Source organism: Monopterus albus, unplaced genomic scaffold, assembly GCF_001952655.1.
Source record: "Monopterus albus unplaced genomic scaffold, M_albus_1.0 scaffold209.1, whole genome shotgun sequence".
NCBI lineage: Eukaryota > Metazoa > Chordata > Actinopteri > Synbranchiformes > Synbranchidae > Monopterus > Monopterus albus.
In genome coordinates, this window is record NW_018128089.1 from 1,405,237 (window position 1) to 1,428,289 (window position 23,053).

General features: G+C 44.7%; 2 protein-coding genes across 4 annotated transcripts in view; both read right to left on the reverse strand.

Annotated features, from left to right (window-relative positions):
* pi4kb (phosphatidylinositol 4-kinase, catalytic, beta) overlaps positions 1 to 10,291 on the reverse strand; it is a 19,993-nt gene extending 9,702 nt beyond the window's left edge. Inside the window, exons 1-7 of one of the 2 annotated variants that reach the window (XM_020618727.1) lie at positions 10,098 to 10,291; positions 8,835 to 8,928; positions 6,098 to 6,749; positions 5,409 to 5,774; positions 3,280 to 3,324; positions 1,383 to 1,610; positions 495 to 722 (exon numbers count right to left, since the gene is read on the reverse strand). In XM_020618727.1, coding sequence (XP_020474383.1) covers positions 495 to 722; positions 1,383 to 1,610; positions 3,280 to 3,324; positions 5,409 to 5,774; positions 6,098 to 6,727 — 1,497 coding nt within the window. In that variant the 5' untranslated portion in view covers positions 6,728 to 6,749; positions 8,835 to 8,928; positions 10,098 to 10,291. The remainder of the gene's footprint in view (positions 1 to 494; positions 723 to 1,382; positions 1,611 to 3,279; positions 3,325 to 5,408; positions 5,775 to 6,097; positions 6,750 to 8,834; positions 8,929 to 10,097) is intronic. The other variant, XM_020618728.1, reaches the window with a different exon arrangement.
* Positions 10,292 to 11,507: 1,216 nt separating this feature from the next.
* On the reverse strand, positions 11,508 to 20,382 carry selenbp1 (selenium binding protein 1). 2 transcript variants are annotated; one of them, XM_020618667.1, is made up of 12 exons: positions 20,280 to 20,382; positions 17,932 to 17,985; positions 17,217 to 17,329; positions 16,743 to 16,928; positions 14,946 to 15,066; positions 14,664 to 14,846; positions 14,078 to 14,259; positions 12,888 to 12,966; positions 12,513 to 12,634; positions 12,332 to 12,424; positions 12,050 to 12,168; positions 11,508 to 11,916 (listed from the first exon to the last, which is right to left on the reverse strand). In XM_020618667.1, exons 1-12 carry the CDS (start codon positions 20,281 to 20,283, stop codon positions 11,754 to 11,756), a joined length of 1,419 nt encoding a protein of 472 aa, XP_020474323.1. In that variant the 5' UTR covers positions 20,284 to 20,382; the 3' UTR covers positions 11,508 to 11,753. The 2 variants fall into 2 exon arrangements, with proteins under 2 accessions (XP_020474323.1, XP_020474324.1); XM_020618668.1 differs by lacking the exons at positions 17,932 to 17,985; positions 20,280 to 20,382 and adding an exon at positions 17,732 to 17,908.
* Between the last annotated feature and the right edge of the window lie 2,671 nt (positions 20,383 to 23,053).

Below are 23,053 nucleotides of genomic sequence, written 5' to 3' on the forward strand. Positions count from 1 at the left end.
TTCCGTACATGGGTCATGCTTGTTGTTGTTGGTTCCAACGCTCATCTGCCATCGCAGATATCAATATACCAGCGTATTTCTTCATACATCTGAGGGTCCAGTGACCCTGGGAGGGTTGTTAAAATAGTTAAGCGCCCTGTGTCTTATTGTTATATACATGCACTGAGCACTTTATTAGGTACACCTGTCCAATGGCATCTGTCTTTATGAAGCTAACAGTGGTTCAGTGTTGGTGTTGGACGTTATAAGACGTTTATTACTGAGGCCATAGTTAAAGGTGTTGTTATACCGGAATACATTACATTTAGAGGTGTTCTTAATATTTACACAAACTGGGAAAACCTGAGAGGGTTAACAGCCAGCCTCAGACTCAGTGAAGTGAGTGACCTCATGAGAGCAGGACTAAGTTGAGCTGGCTCTGTGGTGCTATGATGTAACACAACCAAGCAGGAATACATCACATCCTGTGTCAGAACACTTGGGTGTCCCCGTACCTCCACCTGCAGATCTCCGATGTCATCCACAGACCAGGCCTCATCGTCATTGTCATAGTTTGGGACCACGGAGAAGCTGCCAGCTCTCTGCTCTGCCATCATGCCACAATCCGGCAGGTTCTCCACAGAGCGAGTGCTCCTGATCCGGTTCTCTGGGATCCGGATTGGAACACTGGATGTCTCAAAGTTCTCACACTCCAGAACCTCCACGTAGATCAGGTATGGAGCCTGAGGGGTCACAGTGTGTGACAGACAGTGTGTGCAGGTTTTAATATCTTCATGTACTCAAATCTGTTCAGCAAAGCAAATTAACTACTCCTTTCTGAATTTTAGCGACAGTGTCTGCTCCTGCTCGTTTTGTTATTCTTTGCCTTATTTGGGGATAATGGTGCTATAAGTTTTAGAAACTACACCTCTCATGATACTTTGGTTGATGCAAGTGGGGCGCATTATGTTCAGTAGCTGTGAGCTACAACTTCATTCCTGTTTGTTTAGCCTGCATCAGCTCACATGTGGTCACAGTGGCCCCTTCTGAAGTGGCGGAATTAGCTGTGAGCAGCTCCTTTGTGCGCTACAAACAACCGTCCCTGGATCTCTGCGATACTGAAGGAAACTTAAAACCAGGAGGCTTCTTAGGCAGGTTCTGGAGCCTTTTCTCTGGTTTCTAAGTGGAATTATGGAAGTTTATTCTGGAAGCACATCAGAGGTAATGAGATCCTCAGGAAATGGATATCACACTGAATCAGATCAGGATGCGTGTTCACACTTTAAGGTGAGCCAGTTCTGATTCAGACGGAATCAACACATCCAGCTCCATTAACATTTTAAAACTATCACTGTGAGGACATTGGCTTAAAGTTTCAGAACCAGGTTTAGGTCAAACATCACCTTGTCTTTGGAGTTTAACACCACAGCCTGCGTGTGTGGTACTCGGACCACGTGGTGGTCGAAGGCGGCGGTGGGCAGCCAGACCCGAGCCGGGAGTTTGTGGTTGAGCAGCGACAGCTCTGAGATGAGTCGCTGGGTCTTCTGCTCTTTGGTGGGCAGTGTGGCCAGACGCTTCCCAATGCCCATCAGAGACTTGATAAACTCTCTCTGAGGAGCCAGACGCACTGGCTGGACAGCCAACAGAGACAAGGACAAACAGAGAGATAGGGACGGACAGACAGACAGAAAGGATGTTACAGGAGGAGTCTGTGTTTGTGCTGCTCTCACCTCAGGGCAACCTCAAACAGAGAATGGTAAACAGTAACAGGGAATGGTAAATTGTCTTATACTTGTATAGCGCTTTTCTATGCATTGCAACACACTCAAAGTACTTTCACACTATTTGACCATTCATGCATCAGTGTCATCACCGGGAGCAACTGGGGTTCAGTGTCTTCCTCAAGGACACTTCGACAAGTGGACTGGAGAAGCCAGGAACCAAACCACCAACCTTCTGGTTAGGAGATGACCCCACTCTACCTTCTGAGCCACAGGTTTTTGTGTCAGGTTTGTGCTAAGAAACACGTTACATGCTCAGTATGATGCTACGGTGTTAACTGGGTGCTACCACGGCGGCAGGATGTTAAAAGGGTGATAGCATATTGTAAACAGGGTGCTGGCATGTTGTTTATAAGCTGTTAGCAGGATGTTAAAAGGATGCTAACATGTTGTAAACAGAGTGCTAGCATGGTCTTAAAAGGGTGTTAACAAGGTGCTAGCACAGTGCTGAAGATTTCATCTGGACGTGGTTGGGCCGGGGTTGGGTCACCTTGTGACCTCAAGATTTCTGAAAGCTGTGTCTTCACCTGCATGCTGTACTCTGATTGGCTGGTTTCACCACATCAGCTTTGGCCTGGGACATATAGGACACACACACACACACACACACACACACACACACTGAACACAAGCTGCATCAAACCTGACACACAAACAGTGGGTCAATAAGAAGGATCACCACTGCTCAAAGATCAATTTGTGTCCTCAGTGTTTCACCCACAACATCAGACAGCTGATTGGACCCAATCCGCTTGTTAAGTGTGACGTAACGTTCCATTTCCAGGTCCAAACTCGCCCAGACCCAAATAGCGGAGTCTGTCACCCTCTACAACAATAACATGTTTTTTTCTTTAGCGAGACATCAAGAGTAAAAAAAACATGACTACATTCTTAAAACTCAAATAGTCAGTGTTGCCATTACACCTGGTGGCATAACAACAAACTTTATTATATGTTGTTTATATGTTGTAGTAAATTTATTACAATATATGGCTATATAGGTTTATACTTGTATATCTAAGTCATTTTAACAGTTCCCAGCTTTTATTGTTACTTTCACCAGTGTAAAATGTGTCACTGTATAGTGTTTACATTAATTTCGTGCTAACTAGCTAGCTAATGTTTCTTTTAAAATTCTATTAATTTAAGAATACTGTGACTTATCCAATCATTTGTAGCCATTTCTTTTCCTCCTTCCCATCACAAAGTAAGCGGTAAAATGACAGCCGACCTGTGATTTTTGTTTCAGATTTATGGAAACAATGGGGAAGACAACACTGTGGTGTATGCAGAGGAGGAGAACCAATCAAAGTTCGGATCCGGAAACAGAATGTTACGTTACCACTTAACAAGCAGATACAAAGAATCACGGAGCGATGTCCACGGACATGCAGCTCGCACCCATCTCTACAGTAAGCTGACATGGGACTTCACCAGAACCAGAACCCACAGTTTCCATCACACACTTGATTTCCCACAATGCACCCTGGAGGTCAGAACAGGAAGCTGGTGAACTTACGGGACCAGTCTCAAACTCCAGACCGTCCGAGCTGGAGCTGCTGTCCTAGAGGTTAGAGGTCAGACGTTTAGAGGGTTGTAGAGTCACATGGACACCCAGGGTGGGAGGGGATTAAAAAAAAAAAAAAAAAAATCAATTTGCATTAAAATTGCGATTCATATCATCTACAGGTCGAAATGGATTCATAAATGTTAAAAGCCCATTTTTGTCATAATGTTGACAGGATGAAAAAAGCAGAAGTGAACCGCGAACCCAGTGTAGTACACAGAGAGCGCGCACATAATAGAATTTTGTTGCAACTGTGTCTGCAGATGGACTGCAAGAGCTAATCTGATCCCAGCATGGACATATCCAGTCAACGCAATTAGAATTAATTCATATACGTCTATAAGTTTAGAAGCTCATTCACAGTTCAAAGGTGTGAAGAGACTCGTGAAATCCTACAGGAGAGCACCGTAAAAGCCAGTCAGTTGAATCTGTGGCCAAACCTTTTACAGTGCTGCATATTCAGAAAGTATAATGAATGAAGTGACATTCATTACAAGATGATTAGTTAAAACATTCCAATATGCACCTGCGGTTGAGCATTTTCTGACTTTCAGTCAAATAAAACAATTTCCAGTCATTTCATCACTGAAGATTTCTTAAAGATTGTGTTAAAATATTGTCTCGTTCTCATGAACCCAGTATCATGTATTGACTCGTCACGCCCCTAGACATCTAGTTAGGGGTGTGATTAGTCAGCTAATTCCCCTGAGATAACTAGCAGTGGTGACAACATTTAATATAAACAGGTCTCTACACAAAGTTAGCTCCACAGATAGAGAAATGAACTGTCATCCAACACATCAACAAATAGTACAGGTTCAGCTTAAAGCACAGAAATCCCCTCACACAGTTAATGTTAGCTTAAAAAACATTGTCATGTTGTTTGCAGATGTGCTATATCCTATTCATGCAAAAACTAAGACAAGTGCAGTGTAAACAAACAGCTTCACTCCAGAAACTCCATTGGTTTACTGACCTCACAAAGGATCATGAAAAAGGAACTCTATATGCCAATTTAAGGGTTTTTTTTTTGAATATTATAAACATGACTATAGATTTTCCATCCAAATCCATCTGCTCCTCTCAGCTATCACCAGTTCACCAACACAACACATCAAACACAGGACCCGGTGGAGTAGTCATTAAACAGCCTTACCATACAGTAACAGTGTGAGCTACCTTACCTTAAAACTCACATTTATTTCTGCAGTTTCAGGATTAAACAACCCACAGCTCTGACCAGGCTGCTCGAGCCAACAGCTAACTCTGCTCCCTGAGCTAACAGGCAGGTAAACATTTTGCAGTCCTTACTTTTGTGATTTGTGCAGTTTTAGCCATAAAACAACTTCATGGCCATCTCCTCATAAGCTCGTTTATTTCTACTGCTAACATGCAGAACTTTCCAAATTACCATGGAAAACAGGCTACGTCTTTGACGGTTGCAATGTGCGTAAAGCAGTGTTTCTCTCTCTTCTCCTCAGATGATTTCACTGTGCTAACTAGACTCACATCTGCTAGAGAAGCTTTAATGTCTTAGTGGGAGAGAGTGACTGAGTGGATAAGAATGATTGAAACTGGGATGGGGGGCCAGTGGCCCTATGGCTCCCCTACTTCTGGCGCCCTTGCACCCAGTGCAGCGGTGTGACTCACTGCGGAGGTTTAAAAGCTGGTGGACAACACAGAGCAATAAGCAAAACCAGGGTCTGGACTCACGGTGAGGACACCATATTCACTGGTGCTGCTGGTCTCTGGACGGGGTTTGTGCACAGTAACATAAACATACAAAGTCACTGGCTGCATCTTTTAAATTGTCCAGACAGTTCTGGTCCCTGCAAACCTGCAGGACACCTGTGAGACATTTCAATTGGTATACTGCATTCCACAGTGACAGACTCTATTAGTCTTCATGGTTTTCAGAACTTCATTTCATATTAAACATTTTTAACTCCAGCATCCAGTGATCCTTGCTGCTCCTGACCACCGTATTTCCAGTGAACTCTTTACTGGCTACTATCAACGAAAAACAGGCACAATGCATGAAAAACGCTAAGGCTGCCAGTTCAGCACTACTGGTGTGTTACCTCATCCTGGCTGCTCTCCACCTTCGGGTTACTGGCTGTTCTCTTCAGGTTGCTGCTCAGACTGATGCTGACCGTAGCATCCGATTTGGAGCGCTGATGTGTTCGTTTAGATGGGGACAAACCATGGTCTCCCCCCGGGGGCCCAGGGCCAGTGGCAGGGGATATTACGGGACAGAAAGACATCAGAGTAAGGGGATCTCTGCGAGCTCTAGGCACCGCAGGTCTGAGTTCATCAGAGAGAATGAGTTTCCTCAGTTTGGTTCCTAGAGAGTGACGCTGGGTGGAGATGTGCATATCAGAGGAGTAAGCTCCCAGCAGCCAGGCACACTGCAGGCTGAAGGAGATGCTCTGCCTGCAGCGGTGCACCTGCAGACAGCACACAGGTGTAAAGGGACACACCAAATGAAAATATAAGGTGAAGATATGGGTGTGGTGTAGGTATGATACTGAGAGAAACTAAAATTAAAACAGTGAATGTAAACTTAGTAAACTAAGATGTCTTCACTCTACCAAACAACTCACCTGAGAAGAATTGATAAGGAAATCAGAAGGATTTATATTTGATAAGCAGATGTGGAACTGGACTCAGATGCAATAAAACGTCATAAAATAAGTTATTCGGTGCTGAGACAGTTTGGTCTGGACCATTTTTTAAAGCAGTATTAAACCAGTGCCTGTGCTACACCCACCACATAAGGCTTGATGGCATCCCCAACATCCTCATCCATGTGGATGTACATGTTGAGCAGCTGCGGCAAGTAGAAGTCCACCTCCTCGTTGGGGAAGCTGAAGAGCCGATTCCCGATGTACGCCTGCACACCGGGCTCCTTCGAATTGTGCAGGTAGGAAATTGCCATGGAAACATCAAAAAGCTTGGATTCGAACAGGCGGAGCAGCCACGACTGTTTGGAGGGGTTGTGTCTCTGCCGTCGCCGGGCACTCTTCACCGAGCCAGGAGCAGAGCCCTCTGGGTTGTCCTCCTCCTCCTGGATCTTCAAAGGTTTCACCGCAGTGGTCAGAGCAGGTGTCTCTGGGTCAGGCCTGTTGTGCAGGTGGTGGCCATCACCATGCAGCTTCACCTTCTGTAGCACCTCGTGACATGCCCGCTGGGCCACCTCAGCGTCAATCACCAGATTGAGCTCTGCCCCACCTTCATTGATCACAACCAGAGGAGGGATGATGGTGTGGTGGGGGCCACAGGTCGAACAGGGGGTGGAAGGGAGGGACAGGGAAGGGGAGGAGGATGTGGAGAGGGAGGAGGAGGGGCTGTTCTGCTCAGAGGGGGCAGGGGAAAGCTCTGGCTCTGTTTCCTCCATCATCGCCACTGGGAAGCTCTGCCCCCTCCAGGGGAAACAAAACAAGTCAAAGGTCATTAATAAGGCAAGATCCAGTCAAAGGTCAAACAATGGAAAAAGTTGGAAATCATTTCTGCTACATGTTCTGGTCTGCTGCTGCTGCTTTATGTGCAGTGTAAAACATAACACAGGTATAAACACAGACTGAGTGAGATCAGGGGGTACTGCACAAAAGCAGATTTAAGAAACCCAGGTTAACAAGACAAAGTGAGGTTTGACCTAGTCTGCCAAGTGCATCCTGGCTTAATGCGATTCACAAAGGCTAAGCCAGGTTGAGGATTGTGGCTAGGTGATGATGCCAGGTCTAAGTAATTCAGATGAATGTGCTTTCACAGATTTCTTCAGACCACAAGTGGATCACAGATTCACCGATGCTGACATACAAGCTGCATTCCATCTGGCCATGCTGCTACACAGCATATTAAGTACGGTCGTTAAAATGAATGACTCCACACCCAACCGGCACGAACGGCACCGTCCTGGTTGTGGTTTTGAGCACATTTCAGATACACTCATCAAGCACGCTCATGGACGCTTATGGGGAATTCAGGCACATGATCTGTAAAAACAAAATGAAACACAGACACCAAGACCTGCCAGGTGGCAGCGGACCGACTGACTGTGTAAAGTCGCCTAAAGGATAAGGAGGATAACCACCATTATTGGCCAGGTATGTTACACACAAGGAATTTGTTTCCGGTACAGAACTGAGGCAGCCATCTGTGGCGCCAACTCAACCGATGGCTCTAACCATCGGGGGCAACTTGGGGGTTCAGTGTCTTGCCCAAAGACACGTGGACTGCAGGCACCGATATTCAAGCCTCTGAGCCTCCGGTTGGGAGACGACTGCTCTACTCACTGAACCACAGTTGCCCCCGCACACATTGACTAACCACTGTTCTTAACTGAAACCATACGTGACTCAAGAAATATACCACAAAGGTTAATTACAGCCACAAATCCACAACCTAAATGTGTAAAGTTCATTCTGCAAATGGTAGAATCTGGGTGATATTGTAAGCATGTTCCCACTTACAAACCTGAAACTTCTCATCAGCAATTTCTAAATTCGATAAATCCACAATAAGCAGATCTTAACGCAGAGGCCTATTTTGGGTGACTGATCTCTTTGATATTATTGGCATTAACTTGGCTTAAAATATTTGCTAAAAATAAAACTGAACAGTACATGATTAAACTTTGTTTTATCATTGCAATCACAGTCTTTATCTATTCAATACAGCCAGTATAAGTAACGTGATTATTATGTCAACTTTAAAGATTTTGGTGTCTGCAAAAATAAGATCGGTGACATCTCTTCCACTGTTTTCTAAAATAACCAATATAGGCTTTTTAGATATATATATATATATATATATATATAGTAAAGGAAGACAAACACATACAGTAGTATAGACTGACTCCATTGAAGACGCCTTTGCAGCTTTATCCCCTGTCTCTAATCGCCTCAACAGCTGCAATAAAATTCATCTAACTTCTAACAGTAATATGAACAGCAGTCTTCATGAACACAATCAGTAACAATGACTATCACATTTAACAGATTAACTGTGAAAGAATTAACTGGTTTCTGATCAGAGTCACTACTGACAGAATCAATAAGGCACCAGGATAAATTAAGCCTGGCTGTTAGCCTGGTCTGGAGCAGACAAGCTGCACAGAACAAACTTCCATGGGAACTTAATCTATCTTAGTTTAACCCGCTTTCATGCAGCCGAGTCAGGACTAAATTCAGCCCAGATAACTGGAAAATCCCAGTGTAATCCCTTATCTTGGTTTTGTGCAGCACCCCCTGGTCGAACACATCCCGAGGATCTGATCATGCTCCTATTTGATGCAGTTCAATTTGAATCAAGCAAGTCTACAACACACATAACATCTGCTCATATCTGACCTACAGTGTTACCTTGTGAGGCTACAGTAAGTGCCACAGTACACTTTCGCATCATGTGCTGTGTCTATACACACCATGCTAACAGTGGGCCATGGGTCTCAGTCACACGTTTAATTACTGTGTGAGACAGTACAGTTGGTATATTTTTGAGTTTACCTTTGAAAACTCAGTAAAACTGTCCACCAGCTGCCAACGCCTTGTGCTTGAGAGCTCTCTTCCCTGTTCCAGGCATTCTGGAGCCAAGGTTGCCCTGTTCACAAAAACACCAGAAAATAGAAAGTTAAAATCTTCACGCTCTAACATGTCAGTATTCTACCATCTATTGACAAAGGAAATACATGTGCACAGACTTTTTGGTACACTGTAAAAACTGACCAAATTAATTATTCAAGCTTATCAATATATTGTTTCCCACTGATCTGAACACCAGTAGATTTAGGACAGGATTTTCCTTAATATCTCGACATGTTCCTGTTTTATTCTTGCAACGTCTGTTCATTCACCTCACTCACAACACTGTCCATGAGCACATCAGTGTGTTTTATAGGGTGTCTGTGCTTATGTGTGGTCTGTTGTAACTAATCCTCGAGCTCTGATGAAGCATCTATCTACATTTTAAAAAGGAAACAGATTCAATCACTATACCATTAGTCGAGATATCTATAATCACAGTTCAACTCATCTTAACTGCTGAACATAAGTAATGAGTTTTAAAACTAAATTCCCCCACTGACAACCAGACTTCAACACAAACGACCTGCACATTTCATACAATAACAGATGTATCTTGCAGCTTTATAAACAGTCTTTTGGTTTATTACAGCTCGTTTCGTATCGTTCGGGACTGTAAACACTGGATTAGTAATGCTCTACACGTGAACACAATATAGAAAAATAATAGTTTGTTAAATCGTCTTTTGAGCCGTTGTACCAAGACTCGGACGATGTTAGCCTAGCATGGCTTAGCGCGAAGCTAACTGCGACGGGGGGGAGACACTAAGACTCCTTAACTTCTCCAAAAGAACCGTTGCCACTGAAATGGTAGTAAATCAGCGTCAACTGTAACGTTACGGTTCGAGTCATCATTAGCGTAGACGGGTTAAAGTTCAGTTATAAACGGACCAAGTTATCAAACTGCTAGTTACAAACTAAAAATTAGCATCGCCCTGTTAACAGTTAGCCTCGAAAATACTCGGAGGCTAGCTAATTACATGCTGGCCTAAACCAGCTTTGGATCTTGACTTTAACACAAATTTGGCCAACTCCAGCATTAGCCGAGAGATATCAGGCCAAATGTTTCTATGTCCGCTCAGCTGTTTAAAATCTGTATGCTAAGCTAACATTAGCACCCTCATAGTAACATGTCTGCGCTCCAAGTTAAACGATGTACCCAAGTATTTTCAAGTGAGTCAGTCTTACCTGGTGATAGTTTAGCGGGTCTAAAGTTGTTTTATATCCAGTTCTTGTGCTCCATTGATTCAGTTTGATCTTCATCTCACAACTATAGGTTGTAGCTAGCGCACAACAGGGGACGCTGTCGCTGATTCTTCATCTGCTCTAGTTGTTACCCGTTGGTCTCTCGTGCTGGCTGTTTCATTTAAAGGTAAACAAAATGTAACCCAGGTTATGTTTTGAAGCTTTTTTTTGAGACAGACTGTAGTTTGGGTCATATTTTTGTGGATACAATGCACTGTGCACTCGATCTCTCTGTTTGTTTGTGTGTATGTGCATACAGCACATGTGCAAAGATATTACTGGACATGCAACTGACTTCACCATGGTTCAGTGTTTGGACATTAATTCTCAAGAATGCTGAACACAAACATAAAATGTCTACAGCTTCCCCTGACCTACAAAGCAGCAGTTCACATAGCGAGGGTACTACAGCAAGGAAGATGTTTTCAGCTTTGTGTGAGAAAAAAGGTCCATTCTTTTGAAAAGAGAAGACTAATAAAAAGATATATTTCTCTATATGAAATTTATTATGCATTAACGTATCAAAATAAGCATGTGCACATGGATCTCATCTGTTTAGGATAAACAGAAAAGACTAAATTCAACTTAGCAGTACACAACATTTATATGAAAGAATGTTGCTCTCTGATTGGTCCAAAAACTGTTGGGGAGGAATTGTGGTTTAAACTTAATTCTCCCAAGATTGGTCCTTCAGTCCGTCCATCCTCCTCCTCTGATCCAATGGTTGTAAACACCCAGGGTTACAAAAACAAGGATTAAAATGTACTAAGATCAAACTTTGCAGTCAGGACAATATAACAAAAAAATCTGGTTGTGTCAACCCAGAGCTCATACTTGGCTGCTGTTGTAAGTGAGGGTCTACCTGGGCAGCTAGAGAATGAGTTTCACATTTCTGATCAGAGGGAAGACACTGCTGCTGCCATCACTATACATCGCACAGGCCAGAGGATGTGTTGAAACAAATGAGTGCATCAAGTTTTACTGTAAAAAGTAACAATATAATCTACATTAATGTGAAATGTGCCATTTTGCACAATGACCGATTTTATTTTTGCTACTTCAAGTGTACTTTCCTGCCGATACCTTTGTACTTTTACTTAAATAACATGTTGAATGCAGGACATTCACTTTTAACAGAGCGTTTGTCCACTGTGGTAATGAAACCTTTACTTCTTCCATCACTGGGCACCATACTGCTGGGGAAAGCGAAGATGACTGTGCCAGGACCTCTGAATTTGGCAGCACAGCTGAGAATATTTTGTTGAAATGGTTAAATTGTGTTCAGTTTCTGTGTCTCTTGTCAGGTCAAACAAAATTAAGCTTGTTCTTTGGCATTAAATACAAATACTCAGATGACCGATCAACCTAAACTTTATTTAAACATCAGTTGTGTTTACATTGCAGGAGAGCGACAGGTAATGGTGAGACACGTGAGTCTGATCTGATCAGATGCAGGCTGACAGTTGATTTGTTAGGAAAAAGAAACTTGACAGAGCAGGAAGTGACTGTGAGAAGAAACTAAATGAAAAGATGATGTAAGTGTAGGGTGAATATCCTGTCTGGGCATTTGCAGCCACAGAAATCACTGATGCGACATCTTCACAGCCAGATGTCAGACGTACAGTCCCCTCCTGGATATCGCAACTCATGGGCCAGAACCGGACCATCAGGTTCTTTACCGAAATCCACCAGGAATTTCTTGTTCAGGGACAGACCTCCACTCACAGAGTTCACATCGATCTGCATCATGAGCGAGCCCTTTCTGAAAAGAGAGAGGACAGGAGACGAAGTTTATCACAGGTCACTATGTGGCCAAAAGTATGTGGACAGTTACCAGCAAATATCAAATAGCATTTTAGTTTGAAATACCCAATCCAGGTGACTAGTGCACATACTTGACCATATCGGGGTAAAACTGTTTGTCCCAAGCACTGTACAGAGACGTCGTCACATAAAGTCTCCGACCATCCAAACTCAGCTGCAACATCTGAGGCCCTCCATAGACACGCCTCCCCTGAGAGAGAGAGGTGAGACAGAGGTAAGAGGGGGACAGGTGGACACAGTTAAGCAGAGACAAAGGTGAAGAAAGGGTAACAACCAATCAGTAAATAATCAATAAACCCCGCAGGGGACAGCAGAGAGATCCATGCTGTCACATCACTTCCTGTCTGCTGTACCTTGATGATGCATGGAGGGGGTTGTGGCTGGTTCTCAGGGTCCTCCAGGACTTTAACTGGCCCATCACTGACAATACTTCCTCCCAGAAACACCTGAAGCAGACAGAGTGGTGAGCTGTCTCAGTCTCCGTTTTCTACCTTTCCAACATCATCAGTGGACCAGTGTATTATCTGAGCTCACCTGTCCAACCATTCGGGGGTTCCTCCTGTCTGTGATGTCATACTGTCTGATGTCGCCATGCAGCCAGTTACTGAAGTAGAGAAAACGGTCATCCAGTGAGATCAAGATGTCTGTGATCAGACCTGATGGGACAAACAGACGGATAACAGGTCAGACCAGACACCAGAAACTAGACCAGACACCAGTCAGCCAGACCGGAAACCAAACCATACACCGGTCAGCCAGACCGGAAACCAGACCATACACCGGTCAACCAGACCGGAAACCACCAGACCGGAAACCAGACCCACCGGTCAACCAGACCGGAAACCAGACCCGACACCGGTCAAGGAGACCAGAAACCAGACCAGACACCGGCCAGTCAGTCAGTCTCACCAGACATCTCAGGCAGCATCCATCCCTCCACCTTCTTACTGGGAACACTGATCACCTTCTCTGCAGCCCAGTCACTTTTCTGAAAACACACAGACACTGATCAACAACCAAGACCAGGCACGTAGATGTTACCTGTGGCTGCTGGTTTAAACCCCACATTTTATAGGAACCAACCCTGGAACTAGTGTTGCTTTCGTCAATGAAAATTATGACTAAATGACGTCGTCAACGAACCTTTATCGCGTGACGAAAACGAGACGAGACGCAACAAAAATGCTGGTCATGTGACGATGACTATAATTAAATATATAATGCAATATTGTTGACGATAAAAAACGAGACGAAATGTTATGTTATTTCGTCTTGTTTAGTCATGTTATTATTATTATTTTGCAGTATTTCTGTTTCCCGTGTCTCGCTTCAGGGGCCGCATCAGAACACAGAGAAAGGGATCGATGGCCGGCCAGCCGCGGTTTGTCATTGGGAGAAAAAGAAGAAACGACATTTGGAAAAACTTTAATTACATAGAAGTGGAAAAGAAAACGGAATTTGTTGTGGAAAAAGATGGGGAGAAATGTGGCCACAAAATCACACAAAATGTGTATTGGATGTACTCTTGAGTCTATAAGGTAACAATAATATAATAAGATAACCTTGTTTGAAATGGGTTTGACTAAAAGAAACGTTTTGGTCTCTATACTACTAGTAGGTACTTATACTCTATAGACTGGGTTAAATAGAATTGCATTACTAAAAAGAGACTAAAATACTATTTTCATTGACTAAAACTAGACTAAAATGTCATCAGTTTTCGTCGACTAAAACTAGACTACACTAAAAAGAGTATGAATTGACTAAAACTAATAAAAACTAAAATGACAGCTTCACACAAAGACTAGACTAAAACTAAACTAAAAACAGGCCGCCATAAACAACTATACCTGGAACATAATTTTAGCAGCTGTATTCTTCCTGGGATCTAAAGCCCTGTGGTACTCACTGAAGTATTAGTGCAGACCAGTTTATATGATACTAAGTGGAATCATAGTGGGATCTGGAGCCCTGTGATCCACCCTAGAGTCCTGCTGGGATCAGGATCTAGATCCCTGTGGTAGTGACTGCAGTCTTACAAGGATCAGGAGCTAGAATCTTCTCCTTATGACAAGGACCTATAACCCTGTGGTACTGACTTCTGTTTTGAAGAATCTGAAGACTGTTCCTTGCAGGGCACATCCCACGTAGCCCTCAGTGGCGCTGGGGTCGTGGAGGAATCGCACCTCCAGAGGAATAGTACCCTCTTCACCCAGATCAATTGTCTGCAGCTTCCTGTGGGTGGTCCAGTCCCAGACATGGATGGATCTGCCGTAGTGACCTGGGACACCAACAACAAAGACCTGAGGTTTTGTCCGAATGTGCAGCAGGTAGTTCTTGGATGTTTGTAGAGCTGAGTGGAAACTATCAGCACTGATGGGCTTTTACTTTACTGCATGACATTTTTTCCCAGCAGTCCTGACTACAGACTAGCACCAGAAGCTTGTGTTACTCACCATAGACTAACCTTTAATCCTGCTGTACTAACTGGGCTTTTACTGGAATAAGACACTGAATTGCTGTTGTTCAGACTTGAGTCTTACTGAGATCAGAACCTGATGGTGCTGCTGGTGGTTTGTAGATTTTAATGGAGACTTACTGGACCTTCTGTGCCAAGTTATCTCAGTAAAGGAGTGAAATAGAAACACTAAGACTTGTGGTTAGGAAAGGTTCATCCTGACCCACCTTCTATGACGTGAGCTGGATTAAATCCATCAGCCAGAAATTTAGGTGCCCCCCATTCGGTGCTGATCATCACGTTGTGTCGCGGTTGGTACCAGAAGTCATACCCAAAGGGCACAGCTTCACCCGGGAGCTCCCAGTTACCGACCACCTCAAATGTCTCACCATCCAGCAGGATGAACCCACCTGTGAGGACGACAGCAGGCATAGTGTACATAAACAGTACTACTGAAGATGATTGTATACTTGGGGTTTGAAGGACCTGCAGTTGGCTCTGGGTCTCACCCTTGCCATTGCCATACGGGTCTCCCATGCAGCTGATCATGATCTGACCATTGGCCAGACAGTGGGAGGTGTGAGGGTTGGCCAGACCGCACTTCCAGTACACATCCACAGGTTCCACCATCTGAAGTCAAGAAACCACAATAAAAAGATCAATGAAAACAAAGTGAGTTTGTTTTTATGGAGTAAAACAAAGCAAAAGCTGCAGAGCGCTTCGCAACAAGCACTTAATTTAAAAACAAGACATCTCTGCTGAACTAACTCACATTTTGATGGTGTCAGCAAAGCACTAGCAATGATCTGAAACACCCTGGCATTTGAAACTGGGACTTTGTTCCAAACTGTGGTGTGATGTCTGGACCTGGAACTTTGGACGCACATACATGTCCCACTTCAAAATGCCTGTGCTGAACCTGGAACTTTGGATACACATGCATGTCCCACTTCAAAATGCCTGTGCTGACTCTGAACCAGTCCATCTGGTGAACCAGAACCTGAGCTACTGACCAGCAACCTCAGACTGGGAGGTGCTGACTCTCATCCTGCCCCAGTGCTCACTGGTCCCAGTCTGAAGAAACCAGCAGAAACACATCCTCTATCAGAAGCCAAGAATCTGTGTCTCTGATCATTATTTTTATGATTATCAGACAGAATGAACCCTGGAGTTCAACTTCTCTTCCCGTTATTTGAAATCTTTAAAAGGTTTTTTATTTCCCCACTTCATCCACAAAAAGTCAAAAGTCTGTCAAACAATTTAAGTTTTATCAAAGAGCAGCTGGGACAGTGCTTATCAGCCTGAACTCTGGATGAACCTTCATCCCCAGAATAACAAGCTTCTGACATGTTTTCACTCTTAGGTTATTCCTCTGAATTTAAAAAAAACAGCTGCTGTTTCCACGTGGACCCACTAAATCCTGGTCCTCCAGGGACACTCTATGAGACCAGACCTGAATTTGTGGAAATCGGGCAGGAGCCTCCTCGAGCTCCTTTCATGTCACTTTATGTTGTGTTATGTTGTGTTGTGCCCCTGCCAAACAATTAATCAAGTCACCACACACTAAATAACAATGGACCTGCAGCTTTAAGACCCCTGAGGCACTGGGCCCCAGGGAGAAGGTCTCAAATGACTTTTCCTTCAAAAGCAGCATGAAAAACAAAGTGAGAAACAAGAAGTCCAGTTTTGCTCAGTTGCGTTTCCTGCCTGCTGTAAAAACCAGATCACATATTCAGCAGTTTCAGTCAGTTCATCACAGATGTGTCTTTATGAAAACTTCAGAGAAACCATGTTGGTGTTTTACTGACAAAGTACTTGACATACCTGCCCCACTACAAACACTTCCAGCTGACTCTCAGACTCTTCTAGTAGCTTAGGAAATGGATGAACTGCACATTGTCTTCATCACAATAACCAGGACAATTTGAAAATGAAGGTTTGTTTGCAGTGAATTGCTGCAGTCAAGATTTACAATGGATTTTAGATACATGGGGAAATTAGGGTCACCAGTGTCAAACAGAATGCTAACACAACAGACCAGCACTGTGAGGATCCTAACAGCAGCCTCATGCTAACAGTCAGGAAGAAGAAATCTGGTATTTCAGTGGGACCTTCTTGGACAAAAACAGGATAAAATAAAAAGTGAGTCCTTAGACCCTCGAATCAGAGTAGCAATAAAAAAATCTTTAAGAGGGGAAACAACTGAAGGAAGTTCAGGAAGGGCAACAGAAAAGGGAGCCCTGTTCAGGACAGACAGACAGGAAGTAGATGTATAAAGAAAAGGTCCACAGCCTCAGTGCTCGTACCTTGTGTAACTGCGGCGCCCTGGGATTTGTCCCCACATCGACCACGTAGATTCTGGACGAGATGAGCGACGGCAGAATCAAGCGGTTCCTCTTCTTGGAGGCGTCTCCAAAGCAGCTGCTGCAGGCGTTCCAGCCCGAGTGATGCAGCTCGTCACGAAGGTTCGGCATCGGCAGCCGGTGGATCACCTGACGGGGCAGAGGCCAAAGTTCACGATCATTTTCATTTCTCTTCAGGCTGGGTTTATTTATATACAGATCTGCAAAACCACAAGGATTCTATACATTTACAAGAAGGTTAAAGACTTTAAAAGGTGCATTAACTAAGGTTTTGCACAGTCTGATCAACCCAGTGAAAGTGGGACATGGTGTGTCTCAGCTGTAGCACACTGGGTTCCTACAGCCCTTCTGCTTAAGAAACAGGTGGACCTAAAGAGCCAGCAGTGGCCAGTTCAGGCGCTCAGTAGCCGGATCTACCTGGCAGTAGGTGGGGGATTTTGGATCCACGTCGACAGTAGCAAGGTAGTCTGGTTTCTGGATGTCTGTGTTGCGGTAGATACAGGGCAGGTAGACAATCTCCTCCCGAGGACCTTCGATAAGAAAAACAAGAAAACTGTGTGAATCCACATCTAAAGTCCAGAAACAGGGAGGCTGCAGAATCCAGATCATCCTGAAGGTGTATGGGCATTAGACCAAGGAGGCACGTGTTGTAATGTCCTGACAAACTGTCTGACACATGCTTTGGAAGATTCTGCCAAAATACTTCCACGGGAGCTAGAATCCAAGTGCATGTTCAGTTCATCAGATGGTGACATTTATGTTGACTACAGACATATGGAATAAATCACTACGCCTGTCATAAAGGCATCAGCAGAGGTACAACAGGACACTAGCTAGGAGGAAAAAGCTGGTAAACAACAAATCACTCTCAGTAAAAAGGTTCATTTGTTGGAGACTATTTGATTTAAAATGAATTCTGTGTGATTTGATACCAGAAGAAAAATGGAGACGAGCAGCAGCTCTGCAGTAAGAGGAAGGAAGGATCGGCATCTGACTGGCTTTGCTACAACTCAAGTGGAGTTGGATTTGATGAAAGGGATCATGAGTTCAGTCTGGGGTGTCAGAAGATGTTCTGAGGAAGGAGACCAGGACTGGAACTGATAATCTGAACAGTGAACCAGACGTGTCTCACCCTTCATGGCATCCAGCGGGCTGCAATATCCCGGTCCACATCCTGAACAGCTGGCTGAGAAAACACAACAACAGATGAAAGACATCAGAGGGTTCAGTACTGGACCAGCACTGCTGGACAGCAGGCATCCCTGCAAAGACCTGTATCGCTGTCCAGAGAAACAGTGGCGTGGAGCAGCAGCTCCACAGTTCACAGTCCACCTTTTACTTCTCAGACTCATGCACTCTTGATCAGTAATACCCAGCATAGGCCTCTGATGTATACACAGCTGTAATGAATCACAATATTTTAAACAAAGGCCACAACATGCTGTGCACGGTTAGTACTGTTGGTACAGCTGTAGCAGGGGGCGGATTCTCACCGTTCTTATCAGGTGTGCCAGCTCCTACACCTGTACAGCACACCACCTGTAGGCTTCCTATTATTATTATTAATAATAATAATAATAATGTTTTATTTTTCTTCTGCCAAGATTTCGCTGTGATACTCATCATTAATAATAATAATAATAATAATAATGTTTTATTTTTCTTCTGCCAAAATTTCGCTGTGATACTCATCCCATAGTTTTTGAGATACGTGCACAAAATTCATGTATATGTCGTGTCTTCCCATTGGGAGTAGTGTGCTATAACTTCTGGTGAGGATCCGAGCTACAGTTTGCATACAAATTGCGAAAAACGAGTGATTACGCGATCACGAGTACAAATGCCGTACTGGGATGTTCTGTGGGTCCTTCTGGTTCTTGTGGTCTGTGATCTGGATGAAAATAAAAGTGCTCCATCTTGTCTTACACAGACACACTGTTGCTCCATCTCTGCCTCTTTTTGTCGGTCTTCCGTTTCCTGTCACTCTGCCCTAGGACTTTCCTGTATTGTGTTGTATTATGTCATGATCCAGCCAAATCCTACGTCATTCTCTACATGATTCAACAGGATGTCACCGGGTGTTGTTTCATCACCTGTGGACAAACCCTGTACCGCCGTGTCCGACCGCAGCGTGCGCCCTGGGTGACGCGAGTGGCGGCTGGAGCTCGCACGCCTAAAATTCCTTCTGAAATGTTTAATTCTCCAGGCATCCTGTGCACCCATCAGTCTAGAGGAGCTGCGGTGGTTTTACAGTCAGCTGCTGTGACTGGACCCACGCAGTGAGCTCCGGTTTAAGATCTGTCCCTCAGGGACAGTAGTCTAGTCTCGGCCAGCCCTTTGTTCACCTGCTGCCGGCTGGTGTTACTTTTCCTTTTCGTCTCAGAGCTGAAGTATAATATCTATTGCTACGAGTTTGCCTGAAGCTAAAGTTGAACTGAGAACAAACCCAAACCCGTCTAAACCCACACTCTGACTTTGGCCCCTAGGGGGCGCTCTTTCAGACGTTTCCACGCGGTTCTGACTGACTCGGTGTTGAAAGCTCCGAATCTCCTCATGTCACTGCAGCGGTTTTCAATTCGTAGCAGGTGTAAGAGAAGTCAAACCTGCACACCATCTCCACCAGCCCGGAGTCCTGTGAACAAGACGCAGCTTTGGTCCAGTAAATGTGTTGTCACACAGCAAACACCACTCCTGCTTTATCACAGAGCAAACACCACTCCTGCTTTGTCTTGTTGCGCAGTTGTTTTGTGTCTGAGGAAACGTGCCACATAAATATGTGTTGTTCTAAAGAGCTGTAATATCGGGCACAAACATGTGTGCACACACACACGTTTCCTGACAAACAACAACGTGGAAGCTCATTCAGATCCATCGTCCTCAGCTCTGACACACAACTGGTTCCACAGTGTTTACTTTTTCTCACATTTCCACCATGTTTGTTGCTGACTCTGCCCCATTTCCTCTTTTACTCACTCTGACTTAATGGTTGCAAAGTTTACTTTCACGGAAGACCATGAAATCACAACCTTTGGATCCTGGGCTTGTTATATTTTGTGTGGAGAAGTCTAAATATCGGAGCTGCCCCTGGACCCAAAGCTACGCCTCCACATTGCAATCAAAATAAATCCTAAGGCCTTGGAGTGACAAGTGCAGCGTATAATGACATTTTGGCACATTTTTAAAATTATTTAACAAAATGGATAACAGGACATTTAGACCTCTAGCTGCTCTTGTTGCATTTCTGCCTCTCTTAATGTTTGTTTGCTCTCTTGCCTGTAGTTTGTCCTGATGATCCACTGTCATTTAACAGTTTAAAATCTATGGACTGCACCTTTAGTTTTCCCTCATGAGAACTTGAACCAGAACAAAGGTCATCAACACAGCTGCAGCTCTTCTCCCACCAGACTCCATGCGGGAAAAAAACATAATTTAAGTAGCTGCATTGGGGCTGATTAAATAGAGAAAATTAAAAGAGCTCACCCATTATCTGAGCTCCTGGTCTGGTCAGATCCTGTAGTTCCCGCTCTCAGTCCTCTGGACTGTCAAGACAAGATCCACAACAAAAAACCAGCAGGGTGGAGTGTAGTTCCAGCCAATCAGAGCGGAGGCTTGGGGCGCACACTGGCCAAGAAAGCTGCATGTTAACCCTCTGAGCTTCAGTTTAACATGAACTGTGTGTGTGACTCAAAGTGAGTTTCACCAGCGTTTTATTCTTTTATGTTATGTAAAACAAAATCTGGACACAGTGGAAAAGAAATGGAGATCTCTACAGAGCTGGTTCGATTTCAGTAAACTATCAATGAATTTAAATCACACTCAGATAATTGTTGTTGGGAAACATGCAACAGATACACAAAGCAGACTGAGACAATAAATGAGGAGACACTTGCTTCCTGGAATCAAACTCTGGACAAATAGATAAATGAGCCAAGAGTCATGGCTCTGCTAGAGGAGGCTGTTGTTAGTTTGGCAAAGCTGCTGTGGTGTTTTCTTATTTAAAAAAACCAGCCGTCCATTACAGCCCCGTGACACTGGAACACGCTGCCTGAACAAACACACTAACAGGGCCCCGGCTTCTGTCAGCTGACGGATGAGACACGAGGGTTATCTCACTTTCTTTGTGTGAGTCTGAGGACAGCGTGTGTTGTGAGCTGTGTGTTGGAAACAGACAGCCTCCCATGTTTGAGTTATACTGATTTAGAATTCCGACACTGTACTTGTATGAACTGCATTAGTAACATTAGTGTCTGCAACTGGAAATGAGCTTGTAGCTAAATCTGGTTCGACATCTCTGATAAAAGTAAACAAAAGGTCAAATCTGAGCATGTTTGTGTTTTATTGTTGAGGAACAGTATCTGAAGTCTCTGTACATCAAGAGCCTGCATCACACAGAGGTTTGTCTCATCAAGACAGGAGCTAATGAATCTGTGCATTTCAAATAAAAACAGGCAACGTCTCAGACATTCATCATCATCGTCGTCGTCGTCGTCAGTTCAGCTCGAGGTCACATGACCGTGTGTTTGTGTAGTTCAGTTCGAGGTCACATGACCGTGTGTTTGTGTGCACCTTCAGTGTTTGTAATGACATGACAAAGTTTTAACCAGCAGTCACACACCGATCCAGTAGATTTACCTCCACCTGTTCCAGATCAGCCAATCAGCTTTGAGACCTCATCTCCATCACCACAGTGTTCAGGAACAAGCTAAGTGCTAACAGACAGGAGTTCCAAGTCATTTTCACCTCTAACATCTCCCCTCAGCAGAAATGTGCTTCTCGTTGAAGCATCTGTAATTTGCTCAGCTTTATAGCTCCTGGATGTGGATTCTGGCGGACCGGCTGATCTGGAAGCACAGCTCACACCAGTGTCACCAGTTGAAAAAGATTCTCATCATGTTAGTCAGCGACTGATTTTGACATACATCCAGGACTTGTAGTCCAGTTTTCCTGGTCAGGATTCAACAGCACACCTGTGGAAGACTAGAGCCTCAGGTCCAGGTGTGTGTATGGGCGCGTTTCCTTGGACCGACAGGTGACTTGGCCTTTCACATTTAGCTGAACTGTTGCTGCTTCTTGTTCCTGTGTCCACCCCTGATCTGGTTTTCAGGCTCCAGGAGACTGCAGAAGGGAGAAAATCCTCAGAAGCCTTTACAGGGACTTGGTCAGGTGTTTACAGTCTGTGGACCTTCATCCTCTAATCAGCTTTTGTCCATCCTGTCCTCATCTCTGTCAACCTCTACACCTTCAGTCCTGCTCTTTATCTTCCACTCGTCCCCAACTTCCTCTCCTATCATAATCCTGGTCTCTCGTCTCTCCTTGTTCACCTCCTTTCTGTCCTCCTCTGTTTCCTTTCCTTCCTCCTCACTGTCCTCCATCAGCTTTTTAACTTCCTCCTTCTTGTCCTCCTCCTCTTGTGTTTCCTTCCCTGTCTCCTCCCTGTCCTCTTTTACCTCCTTCCCTTCTTCTTCTTTCCCCTCCTGTTTCTCCTCTGATGTCTCCTGTCCTTCCCCTCCTTCTTGTTCCTCCTCAGAGTCCTCCTCATCTTCCAGTTCCAGTGGATCGGAACAATCCCTGAGAGCTTCACACCCAAGCAGGGTCTCTGTCAGGGTCTTGAGGAGGTTTGACTGGATCTCCCCAGGTTTCTGACTTGTCTCCTCCTCTGCCCCATCCTCTGTTTTCAGAGCCAGCTGGAGGCCCGTCAAATGGAATGACTTCTTCCAAAGCTGGGGGAGTTTGTTCAAGTGTGTCAGGGCCTCGACCACCCAGTCAAGCAGCAGCTGGGCCACATGCACTTGGAGCCGATGGGGTGATGTGTCCTCCAACTCCTTTGGGTTTCCAGCAGTAAACTTTGCCCAGCGTGACAGCAGGAAACGCTGCAAAACTGGCTTCACGCAAACCTCCAGAGGCTGGAGACAGAAGGAACAGCCTCCAGGGATCACTGCTGGGAGGGTACCTGATCCACTGATGGAAGTAAAGAACTGATCTCCCATGTGCTCCCGGTGTCGATCCAAGACCAGCATTGATTTACTGGGCTGAGTTGGACCAGACAGGTGCCGTAGCCAAACCTTGTTAGTCCAGAGATCCAAGGCTTCTTCTACTAAGAGACTGTCTGGGCTGGCCTCCAGCAGGATAAACTCTGGCAGGACTGTCTTGGCCAGCTGCCCATTTGCCAACACCAGAGATGGCAGCATGGTACCATCGGCCAGCGCGGTCAGGTACACAGTGACCAGAGGTAAAGACCCAGTGAGCTCCAGGGC

Coding starts and splice junctions, on each gene's coding strand:
- selenbp1 (XM_020618667.1), bottom strand. Junction 17,330..17,931: donor CCCGCTGGATGCCATGAAGG/GTGAGACACGTC, acceptor TTCTTATCGAAG/GTCCTCGGGAGGAGATTGTC. Junction 11,917..12,049: donor TTTTACCCCGATATGGTCAA/GTATGTGCACTA, acceptor CTCTCTTTTCAG/AAAGGGCTCGCTCATGATGC.